General features: G+C 37.4%; 1 protein-coding gene across 1 annotated transcript in view; it reads right to left on the bottom strand.

Moving 5' to 3' along the window:
- Positions 1–10,878: 10,878 nt before the first annotated feature.
- Positions 10,879–13,508, bottom strand: part of LOC126812066 (cell death-inducing p53-target protein 1 homolog) — a 37,172-nt gene continuing 34,542 nt past the window's right edge. The window contains exon 5 of the mRNA XM_050538241.2: positions 10,879–12,095. Within this exon, the coding sequence (XP_050394198.1) occupies positions 11,987–12,095 (109 nt within the window). The 3' untranslated portion in view covers positions 10,879–11,986. The remainder of the gene's footprint in view (positions 12,096–13,508) is intronic.

Raw genomic sequence — 13,508 nt, 5'->3', positions numbered from 1 at the left:
ATCAACGTTGATGTTGTTATCTTACTGGGAAAAAAGGGCTTCTGATATCCAATATTTAAGACAAAATAAACATTTTACCATTGGTACACGATTCGTGTACCATAATGCGTTTCAGTCAGCGTCATTTGTAACATATTCCAGAAGTCATGTCAAACGGTAACATGCGCATTACATATTATCTATGTAGGCTGGAATAACCAGACGCTAGAGGTTGCCATTCAATCGAGACTTCTGGCGTATTTCGCGGAACATAACTGATTTGAAATTAGAGTAAAAACGGAAATGATTGAATGTAAATCAGTTTATATACATTCATATTACATTATTACATGCCTTGCGCCCCATTTGTGACAATTTCTAGGGCCCAAATATTAGCGATTTAGCTCCTTTAAAATGAAGAGCATGAAATATGAAATGGTTGCAATGACTATAATATGACAAGAGGCAAAGAAAGCTAAGCGTTGGGTTTGTTTTGCCAAATTTACAGACTAAATATTAACAAAAAAAGTGGGCGTGACACCGCCCCAGGTCGTCGGGACATGCATCAAAATAAATAGTTCTTGTATGGAATAAATATGCCAAGTTCCAAGATGATCCATTCAGAATTGCCGTCTATAGACGATAAACAAAAAAAAAGTACGTGGCTCTGCTCCTGAGGGTTGGATATGGAACAATATAAATATTGAATATTGATTGTAGGGATAAAGTAATATGAAAGTTACTAAATAGCGAAATTGGGTAAAATAGCCGCGAAGAATATAGAAACTACATGTATGTAAAGAACATACAAAATATTTTTAAATGTTTTTTTTTTCCGATTTGAAGCCCAAAATAATTAAAACGTCATCTAGAGAGAAACCATCACTACGATATCTGCCTTATGGCAACGTCCCCATAATAATGCGTATATTATATCGGTCTGCTCTTTGTGATATGTTTAGGTAATCCATACCTTTTACGGTGATTAAATCCCCCATTCCCACTGCTTTTTACGATCCTTCTAAAGTTTTGGAGAATAGGTTCAACGCGGCAAGAATATCCATTCACTTTGATTCACTCACTCCGTCCGTTTGACACCGCCCTCTCTGTTCGGATAAGATAGTATCTGGGCAGCTGTATTTATCTCGACGATCAGTGTCTGAAATACTGCCGTTATAACACTATCGGGTTATTTTAGGTCTAAGAAAAGTGTTCTGTTTAATATAGAAATCTTTACCGACATGATGTGTGACGAAAACTAGGGTAATGAAGTAGTAGCTTGCATTACTCTACTACTACCTTAGACTAAATCACAGACATTTATGTCAGTATCCATTCCTGGAAAGTAGGGTACTATCGTCCAGTCATCTCGTGCAAGGATTAGTCCAATTAAATAGAATGATGTTGACGTTAAACGGTGCCTATATGAAACACTTACCCCAAAATGGTAACTGTCCCGCCTTAATAGATGACGCATTATATTTATTATAATATCTATGGAGAGATATGGTTTGATTGGCCTTCAGATATCATAGAGCGGCCCAAAAGGGGAACATCGTAGCCTCCCCGGCTAAGAGGCTTGGGTGAACACATCATCCTAGCGCGAACCTTATGTAGAACTATCAAGAAGTATGTCATGGCTCTTGCCACGTTTAAGCCGTTCTGGTCTGAGTTAAAAAGGATATTAAAAGACAATATTGGTGCCAGTCATTATCACATATGTGATGGAGCTGGTTAAACACATTCCAAATATAATTTTAACACAGAGATCATTGCTACGATAGCTGAGTAATACAGTTTTCCAGAATCAGAAGTGACGAACGCCAAAGGAAAACACGAGTCGTCTCTCTATATAACTGACTGATGTGACGAGTGATAACGGATATACGGGCGAATTTCTGTTCACTAATAATTCATTCGAAGACCAAAAGTTGTTGTATGAGATCGTGAGAGGATATCTGACAATTCATAAAAAGAATTGACTGCCACTAGATAAGTGAACGCGAAAGAAAAACATGTTTTTATAAGATATAGAATGAATATAAACAAGGGAATGTACGGACTATTTCTATTTTTCTCGTGTTCTCTTATCTAATGACATTCAATTACTTTATTGAATTGTCAGGTATCCTCTTACAGTCACATATATCAACTTTTGGTCTTCGAAGGAATTATTAGTGAGCAGAAATTCGGCCGTATATCCGTTATCACTCGTAACATCAGTCAGTTATATAGAGAGGTGACTCGTGTTTTCCTTTGGCGTTCGTCACTTCCGACTCAGGAAACTTGTATTACTCAGCTATCGTAGCAATGATCTCTGTGTTAAAATTATATTTGGAATGTGTTTAACCAGCTCTATCACATATGTGATAATGACTGGCACCAATAATATTGTCCTTTAAACTCAGACCGTGGATATTTTAATAACTCGAAAAGTAATATCATAACTTTGTAGTTTGCTGTATGTATTTAATTATATCAACTTAGTAACGACATTAAACGGTGTTCCAGAGTCAGTTAATTGATGATTGAAATAATTGATCCCACAACGTGAAGTCGAAGAAAGTCATAGACGATAGTGTCACAGCCTATCTCTTATTTGGAGTCCGTGACCGGGATAGTCACATCTACCCCGTAGTGTCACACCAAAATGAAATCCAAAATGGCGGATTTTAAGTTAATCGTTATTTTTCCCTTTTGGATACGACTTGTAACATGGTTTTAGATGTCATTTGGTTGAATTCTGATCTCAAACATTAAGTCCAAAATGGCGGATTTTTAATTAATCGTCATTTCCTTCCGTTGGATATAGCTTGTAAAATGTCTTACTAGCAGGATACCCGGCTTCGCTCGGGGGTCATAACTCCGAAACCGGAAGTGGTAGACTAACGCCACCTGGTCTATGTTACTCCTCGGTCCGAGATACCCCTATACCCCAAATTTCAGACTCGGGGCAGACCTAGTGTAGCCGCCAACGCCGAACAGACCGGCTTCGCTCGGGGGTCATAACTCCGAAACCGGAAGCGGTAGACTAACGCCACCTGGTCTATGTTACTCCCCGGTCCGAGCTACCCCTATACCCCAAATTTCAGACTCGGGCAGACCTAGTGTAGCCGCCAACCCCGAACAGACAGACTTCGCTCGGGGGTCACAACTCCGAAACCGGAAGTGGTAGACTAATGCCACCTGGCCTATGTTACTCCCCTGTCCGAGCTACCCCTATACCCCAAATGTCAGACCTATTGTAGCCGCCAACCCCGAACAGACCGGCTTCGCTCGGGGGTCATAACTCCGAAACCGGAAGTGGTAGACTAACGCCACCTGGCCTATGTTACTCCCCGGTCCGAGCTACCCCTATACCCCAAATTTCAGACTCGGGGCAGATGTAGCCGCCAACCCGGAACAGACAGACTTCGCTCGGGGGCCATAACTCCGAAGCCGGAAGTGGTAGACTAACGCCACCTGGCCTATGCTACTCCCCGGTCCGAGCTACTATACCCCAAATTTCAGACTCGGGGCAGACCTAGTGGAGCCGCCAACCCCGAACAGACCGGCTTCGCTCGGGAGTCATAACTCCGAAACCGGAAGTGGTAGACTAACGCCACCTGGCCTATGTTACTCCCCGGTCCGAGCTTACCCTATATCCCAAATTTCAGACTCGGGGCAGACCTAGTGTAACCGCCAACCCCGAACAGACAGACAGACGGACAGACAAACGACAGTCACAAATATATATAGAGATAGATATAAGGTTTTTAAGGCTTCTGGGTTCAATTCTGACTCCTAAAACTAAATTTGAATAGCCCATATGGTATAACTTTAAAACGGCAATCAAAATAGAATCCATAATGGGATTTTTTTTCCATTTGGATATTGCTTTTAAAATATATCTAATAAGGTAATCAGGGTTACTGAATTCTATTTTGGGTTCCAAACATCAGTATCGCGTTCCCTTTTCAAGTGCAATTTTCTTCATTTGGTATGTCTTTGCACCATCTTCCCCGGGGTTAAAAGTATGGTAGTTTCAAGGGTCTCTAAAGTAGTTGATGTTGTTTTTGATGATTTGTTAAGAATACCACACGTTAAATATGTGCATAAGCTAGAAACGCCATGATATATACCATAGAAAGTATCATTTACAAACAGTTTTTCAAACATATATCGCGCCCGGTTGGAGAGAAACTCACTGCAAGGATCAAGACCCCTAGTCTGGTATCTTATAGGCCGATGGTAATCACAGGTTCATTTAAGTAAATACACCTTTAAAGGAGCTAACTCGCTATTCTTTGGTACCTAGAAATCGACACAAATGGCTCACAAGACATATAATAATGTAATATGAATGTATATAAACTGATTTACATTCAATCGTTTCTGTTTTTTCAGTAATTTCTAATCAGGTGTGTTCGGCGAAATACGCGACGAGTCCAAATTGAATGGCAGTCTTTGGCGGCCTGGTTATTCCGGTCTACACCGGTAGCCTCGTTCATCGAGTCGCTTCATACAAATGGCACTCAAAAGCATTATGGCACGCGAATCGTGTGCCAATTTTATAGTGTTCATTTTGTCTTAAATACTGGATATCAGATGCCTAACTTTTCACGGTAAGATAATAACATCGATGTTGATTTAAATTGACCAATAAGTTGTGCTTGCAAAGTCAAAGGATGTGGATGATATTGTATTGAAGACTTGGCTCCTTTAAACAACATTTAAATATGGCCTAGTCCTACCACCTGTAGCACTTTCCCCTCGAACTAAAAATGAATTATTTATTGGAATTTTCGATGAAACGGAAACGTTTGTTCCGCAGAGGAATTAGCTGAGAAGGGACAAATGCAATTTATAGAATCAGATATTTGATGTAAACGAACCCATTTGTTTCCAGAACACCTGTGTCACACAATATCATATTTTCTATCCAGGCGGACCTTCCATATAATAATCTATCTGCATACAATGTTTACGAAAATACACATTTAAACAACATTTAAATATGGTCTACCACCAGAAGCACTTTCCTTTCAACATAAAAATAAATTGTGAATTGGAATTTTCGATTAAACGTAAACTTTCTAGTTGCTATAAAATACTCGACTAATATACCAATTGTTAATTTGTAAGACTTTTAACAGCATATCTTTCTACGCGAATAAACAATAAATTGCTCATTGAATAAACGGAAACATTTTATCTATACCTGTAAAAAATATACCAATTGTTTATATGATAAGTTATGGTCTACCATGTAATACGAAAATTTGCAACACGTTTTGACGTCATATCTTTCCACATGGCGTAACAATGAATTGTTCATTGGTTAAAACAGAAACATTTTATTTATAACTGTAAAATAATATACGAATTATCATTTTATACGGCGTATTTTTACTGATAATTAAAGTAATCAAGTAATGCGAGAGATTGCATCTTGTTTTAACTTCCTAGCTTTCCCCGCCCTTCACTGAACTGGTTAATGTTCTTGCGTAGTAATGAATTTACATCGTTTTTGATGAATTTTTAAGATATATGCATAAGCTAAAAACAATAGGATATACCCCAGAAAGCACCATTTACAGTCAGTTTATTCCAAAAAAATTTGAGCCTGGTTGGAGAGAACACCGTCGTTCCCCTCACGGAGCAAAGATCAGTCCGTCCCTGGAATCATAGGCCTATATGTATTGTCTAGTGTCCATTGCTGGCGAAAAGCAGTATTACCTTGGCAATTGCACGAACCTGTGAAATAAATAACATATGCAGAAATGAACCTGTGTTTACTAACGGTGTAGATTATACCAGTTACGGACCAGGGGGCGAAAGGTTCCCGAACCTGGCCTCGCGAGAGGTTTCCACTCATTGGTGTCCGGTTTGGTTCTTTCTTCAACGGCGTTTAATTTCTTTGGAAAAACTGACTGTAAATTTACGTATTCTGTAGTTTGTCCAGGTATTTCTAGCTTATACACAAATTTGAAGTGTGACAATCTTATCGGAAATTAATTTTTGAACCCAATATTGAATTCAAAAATTCCGAAAACGTTATTTTACAAGCAATATCCAAACGAACAAAAATCGCAATTTTGGATTCTATTTTGATTGTCGTTTTAAATTTACACCATCTTGGCTAAAGGCCCGGTCCCACTGCACTTACGGATGCAAAGTGGATGTAAAACGGGGAAAAAAACGTGCCCTCCGTTTGAAAACGCCATGCATCCGTTGTGTACTTATTGCATACGTGTTTCATATACGCTCTATCCATCGAGCATCCGTTCACTTTGATTTCATCCGCGCAAAAAGGTTTGAGCTGCACAACGTCTATACATCGTACATCGTTAGTAGCACGGAAATAGAAAGGATGCAAGCGTATGCATCTCGTATATAAAGTTTTCAAAACGGACAAAGCGTTTGTTTCTGGGATGTATCTGGTATATTGAAGAATGTCTGAAGTTTGCCGGAGCTGTCATCCACTTCCATCCACTTTCATCCGCTAGGCTTCCGATGAACATCCATTTAACATCCCCGCTACATACTTCCCACGTTCGTTCTTTTCCGTTCTGTTTTTGGCAAATTTTCGTCAATTTTGTCCATTTCTGGAGCGGATGAAAACGGATGGAGCCACACCCGAAAGTTTGCTCGTCCGCTGTGTCCTTTTTGCATACGTTTTGTGTTCATCGGCCACTAGGGCCGGGCCTTAAGTGTTTGGTTAGAAAATGAACTCGACAATCTTAAAATCCTAACATAAGACATTACAGGCCATATTGAACGGAAACAAATAGTTAGGGGAGAGCGGGGCACAGTAAGCCAGGCTTTGTAATTTTTAACTGTTTCTAGAAAATTCAAATGTGACATCATTGGGGAATTCCCCTTTATAGCCCCCGTTTGTCTTCCTAAATTCAACAAATTATTGTAAGCTGATTAATATCTATGAGTCATTAACCGTTTTTCTGACACAAAAGTAAAATTTTGGTGGACTGGTTATATTGCTTGGGGGGATCACGTGGCTAAGTGGGTAAGACGCTGGCTCGCTAGCCTGGAGGTCGGGTGTTCGATCCCTGCATTGGCCGAGAAAGTTCATCCAGATTTTCCGGCGTGGTTTCGCCTTGTCAGTGATGCAGGATGGAGGGCATGCAAGGACAGCTGTCTAGTCGTTCGGATGGGACGAAAAACCGAGGTCCCGTGTACACATTGGCGTGCACGTAAAAGATCCCTTGACAGTTGGAATTCGATATAAGAGTAGGCGATAGTGCCCACTGCCCGGGCAAAATTTCCCTCATAGCACACTGTATGGCGTATGCCCGTCTTCATTAGCCCAGTATAGGAGCAGAACAGTAGGACGTTAATCCCCATTTCATTTCATTTCATTTATATTGCTTGGCTACCTCAGATTTTGTTAGAGCTAACGAACTTGAAGTCCCAGGTGAAGGAGATAATAATAGACTCTCGTCAGAAATATTTTGTTTCATAATACTATCGCATGTCTCCCTGCCATTTTTGATTTTATGTCATGGTTGCTGACGGGGCACTGTGTGTCACATTTAATGGGGCACAATGAGCACAAGCATTTCTAGTTTAGCTAAAATTCGTCTGTCCATTTTAGACAAAATCTGGATATTTGGGCCTTTTCTAAGGAAATATTAATCCAAGTTCACTAATCTTAAAACTGACTTACAAGTCATAGGAATTGTTTACACAATGGAGTGTTTTCCTCCAGTTTAAGAACTTTGTATTCAATGTTAAGCGGTTTGTTGAAATTTTAAACCGCGTATCTGTGTTCAAGTCTTAAAACAAATTCATATTTTGAATTAAAAGTTTAATTTTACAGTTCTTATGAGTTTCAATGTGTTTACTATACATTTTTTCTATGAAAACATATATACTGGCCAACTGTGTCCCATAGTGTGACCCGGTGTACCCCACATAGGGGGCACATTGGGTAAAAAAAAATCGGGTTTAGAATGATCTACGCAAAAATGGTTCCAATTAATTAATTTCTTAACAGCACTGTTAAATCGAACACATGACTGGCTTCAACAGGGTACATAGTTTGATTCTCTGTGGGATTTCACTTCTGGTCAATTCACGAAAAAAAGAAATCATGGTGGACGATATTCTAGGGGGCGATTGTGTCGCTAGCTGTGAAATTAGCTATCCGCACAGAGTACTATCAGTTGGTTATTTACACTGTTAAAAATAATAAGGTAGTTTACACCAATTCGGGTGGAAACCAGTTGCCACCTAAATAGAGGTAACTCCCATCCTTTAGTGGTGTAAACCCGTAACACCCAACTAGTGTAGAACATTGCACCAATTCAGGTGGAAACTAGTTGTCACTTCCAGTAGTGTAACCTGCCTGACACACCACATTCGGATAAGTGTTGCACTCAGACAGTGTAATGTTACAGTTACATAGTTGCACTCAGACAGTGTAATGTTACAGTTACATAGTTAACATCTGTGGGTGTAGATTAAGCATTACAGCTCAATGATGTTTTGTAAATTACACGTCCGTTTTAATTATTACACCAACGCGGGTGTAATTTGTTTTGTTGGATATTTATTTCAAGCTAACGTTTTCTAACTAATCGGTTGATGTGTATACAGCATGGGTTCCACGTCGGCCGTATATGCCGGTCGGGACCGAGGACTATGGAAAATGACCGAAACTAGATCTGACCCATCGGTCAATTTGCACGCCGGAACAATAGCTGTTTTTTTTCAAATCCCAATTTTCAAGCATGCCTGCGATCGACCTCCACTGTGTAACTATAAAATTGTACGGCCAGTGCAGAATAATGCGCACATATAGAAGCCACATAATCTCATGATTGGTGTTAATAGAGTTGTATAAATAGTCGTCAACAGATCATACCGAGTGTTGTGTTAATAATTACTGATGAGTGTCTGGTAATAGAACAATACAAGTTAATTGATATGTGGGAATCTTATCAATGGCGTTAAGCGGTCCATTCTTAGTCAATCACGTATTGTTCATGTGTAATAAGTGTTTTCCAGAACAAAGCCATTTACCGCTATTACAGTCACGCATGATGTAAACGAGATTATTATAATCTTCGAAAAAAGAGCAATTGATATGAAGTACGTATACTGCTCTTCGAATCCAACCAACTGTCATATTAAATAAAACAGCATAGAAATTGCGTAAATCCTCAACAACGTACGTGTTGGGAGACAAATGCATAATATTTTTTTTATAACGGTATTACCGACTTTTGGGAGATGTAGAAATAGAATCTAGAGATTAGTTATCTTGCTTACCAAAAAGAGTTTAATAGATATGATCTGGATACAAACTTTGGAAGCGTGTGGGATAAATATGGACTAACAAGATTGCATAACAAAGGGCAATAACTCATATTAGTGATCAGGGCTCAGACTAGTAATTCTCTACCCATTGACATCTATTGGCTTTGAATATTCCAACCACCCTAATCTTTAAAACCAATATGACAATCTGTTTCAATGGATTACGAATGTCTTCTAATATCTCTGTAACAGATGACTGCATTCAACACGTGGAGTCACAGCACGCGGCATCAATCATTGGCTCAATGGCGCATGCATTGTTTACATAAGATGTTACTGCTTCGGGCAGAATGCTGCCTTTTACTCATTTTAATACCCATTTACATTAACACTAAATAGGAAATAATTTTTACCGACAAATACGTCAAATGTCTTTATTTATTTTTCTAATACATAAAAAAAATGTTTTAGAATTTAAATTTGTCGGTGGAAAAAAGCTAATATTTGAGACTCATTAAGTCGCATTGATGTCATCCTTATCAGTGATTGTAGCGGCCTAGCGAATATTCACTGCTGATCAGTGTGCCAATATGACACAACCATCTCATAAAATATCAAATGGGGTTGACCGTTTCAATTTTTTGCTATGCAGGGTCAAAGGAATCTACAAGTGATGCATTTTAGTAAAGGATTTCCCTAATTCATGTCTCTTTATTCTTCCACCCCGAATGAATAATAATGAAAGTCTGGCACAAAATGTACCCATATTAAAAAATCAACAAAAATGCTGTGCAATAAAAGGGAGATTGAGCGAATTGCTATAAACAGAGGAACGACTGGTATAGGAGATCAGGGTTAACAATTACTAGTCTTTATTCCATCACCGGTGATAGTAATACTATAGTAGGGTGAATTTGGACTCAATAGTAAATGTTTAATACGTCGTCGTGCTAATCCGCACAGTATTACTTAATTCAGTAAATTGTATTTTAATGGATCTTAATCCACCTTAATTACCCCCCATTTATATCTACCTCATATTGTCTTATATATTTCATTAATCACCTGTCTCCAGTATTCTTTGTTTTAAACTTTAAATTGAGCTTATAAATTATAATTAACGTTTAGTTCCCAGGGTATATTGTTTGTATAGACGATAGATTTATAGGATTAATGCCCTAGGCGATGCATGGAGATATATAGACCCAAATGACAGAATTTGGGGAAAGCTTGCTACACACGTGTCTTGGGAGATCAACTTAGATCGCATACCCAAGGACAGACCTTATTTACCTGTATTTGGATATTTGGAGACATAAGTTTATGTCAATTCCCATATCCACATTGGAGTTTATTTACTATTAAGCATTGAACCAATAATTGTTATATTAATTGTCTGTTGTGATATTTGTTGATTACTGTTTACCAAAAGAATATAGAGAAATATTAACAGCCATCAACAGTCTTGTCTTCTTTTAATCAACAACGAAGATTCCAGAAAATACACAAGAATCGCACTTGTACAATACCAGAAGATTGGAATATTTAAAATGAGAGGAGCGGGTGTGGTGGGAATATTATTTCACCTAAAACATCAATATTCGGAGAACTGGGATCCGTCAGTATTTTAAGACTAAGTGAGAGATAAAAGACTTTTTATTCAGCTGAATATTATACATCTGATTTGAATGAAATGCAGTATTGACTGGGTCATATTGGTCAAAATATTGACATTTTTATTCAGGAGTATAAAAAGAGTATAGTATATTAAAATTTATGCATAAAATATCACTTTGTATAAAACCCCATTAGTGAAATTTTCACAATATTTCACAGACTTTCAAAATATAAAACAAAAAATGCATTTCAAAATAAAAGTGTAAGACACTTTAAGATATAAAATCAACAATTTCAAATGATAAAGTTTTTTTTTTTTTAATCGGTTAATAGTTAAGCTAATTTTTGTAAAGAAAAAATCTCTGGAAATTTCATCTCATTTTGGTTAAAAATATATTATTGAGCTTAGGACTGCCTACATATATAAATAAAGCATGTCAAAATTATATGAATATCACATTTGACTAAATATGCCAGCGATTCGGATCTGTTACAAAAATTCTGGGTGTCCATCTTTGAGTACCACGTAATATAACAAGAAATGCCCAGTATGAAATCCTCAAGCTTAAATATGGTGATTATGTTTATTAACTAGTAGTAGTGTTTCTATACTTTCTAATTAAATCTTTATACGGCATTTAGTAATTGAACATATAATATAAAAACACAAATTTATATGGAAAACAATCACTGAGTTTATTTCACACTACGTTTTAACAAGTTCCTTTTGTCGTTCTCAAGTAAGTAATGAGGAACTTGTTGAAACGTAGTGTGAAATTAACCCAGAGATTGTTTTCCATATAAATTTGTGTTTTTATACTTTCTAACTGAAAATTGCTGGTTCTGGTTCAGAAAGCTTTTTAAAGGTTGATTCTAGCAGATATCATCATTATATATCTATTGTTAAAATGGGTGGACCGTATTGTTTAACGTAGATTATATATAGGCAGATGTTATGCAATATGGTAAAATGTAAAAATGTTGCAAGTTTATGAAATAAAATATAGCAATATTATGTCAGTTAATATACTACTGAAAGTTGAAAAAGATCACAAAATAAACAGGTCTTCTATACTATTATAACAATGTTAGGTCAGATCTTGATCAGTAGGTATCACAGGTTTGGTCATTACATTCGGCTCCAGCGAGAAATATGCTGTCGACAATTAGGACAACTATGAACAACATCTTTACATCCATCAACACAGAATGGTATCAGGCAACATCCTGCGCTACACCTGAAATTATAGGATATTACAACATATATATTTTCCTCAAAGAGAGAGAGAGAGAGAGAAATGGGGTTTAACGTCCACTCGACACAAACTAGGTCATTTCGGGACTAACATATGGTTTAATTTTTTTTATTTCAATAATTCGCTTGCACGTAGGGGTCTTTAGCAGTGGGAGGAAACCGGAGGACCCGGAGAAAACACACGAGGTTGGGCAGGCGACCCAGACTCCTTGTCACGTACAACCGGGGAATCGAAACCCCATTGCTCAAAGAACAATTGATTGTACATTATTATATATATAATATATATAGAGAGAAATGGGGTTTAACGTCCACTCGACACAAACCAGGTCATGTCGGGACAAACACATGGTTCAATTTTATTTCAATAATTCCCTAGCGTGTAGGGATCTTTAGCAGTGGGAGAAAACTGGAGGACCTGGTGAAAACCCACGACGTTGGACAGGTGATCCTACTCCTTGTCACGTACAACTGGGGAATCGAAACCACCGCAGTTGACTCAATGACAGTCCTTATGATACAGCGTGCATGTGCTAACCATTCGGTCATCCAACCCCCCCCACACTATCATATAACTTAAAGCATACTTTTAAATTATAAATTGTATTAACCCTTTTGGTTAAATCTCAGATTTTAAACCACGGTCTATCAAGACCCTATAATTATCCCTCTATGGTTGAATTAATTATGGGTTATGGGTAACACTGATATAACATCTTAGAGCATAGTCCTCTTAACGAGTATTCTAATAAGAAGGTATGTTAATGGTAATATTTTAATACATGTATATAGTTAATATTATAAGATTATTTTACACTATCACTGTAAAGGACATGGGGAAAAAAAAGAACTTAATTCTATGATTTTGCCTTAAAGTTACAATTTCATATTTTCTAAGAAAGTCAAAACATAATTATTTTTATGTCTTTTGCTCAATAGGTTGTCAACTCACTTAAAAATCTCACACTGGAAATAATAACACAATTACCTACGAATTACCTCCCTTGTTTTCTATTCCCCACCATGGAATAGCTATCTTCAAACGTTTAAATTTGAAGTTGAAAATGATATTTTTGCCAATTTCTCAACTGGCAATAGTAAATTATAGGATTAATAGGATTATTCTTTTACAAGGTAGGACTGTTTATAGATACCATCTATTTTAGGGCTTTATTTTAATACATTTTAAAAATATAACTTAAAAATATGAAATTGTAACTTTAAAGTTAAAAAGAAAATATTGGGATATGGCAAGACTTTTTGCTTTAAAAAATGGAGACGACAACATGGAATAATATCACAAAGTTGAACCAAACGGATGTAAGTCTTCTACATTTCAAGCCACATCATAGTTCCAAGGAAACTGGTTGCCGTTATGGCTCTGTGAGTAAGGTAC

The sequence above is a fragment of the Patella vulgata genome, chromosome 2 (assembly GCF_932274485.2).
Source record: "Patella vulgata chromosome 2, xgPatVulg1.2, whole genome shotgun sequence".
Lineage (NCBI taxonomy): Eukaryota > Metazoa > Mollusca > Gastropoda > Patellidae > Patella > Patella vulgata.
Note: the sequence above shows the minus strand (reverse complement) of the source record. Positions and strands in the feature narration are given on the sequence as shown.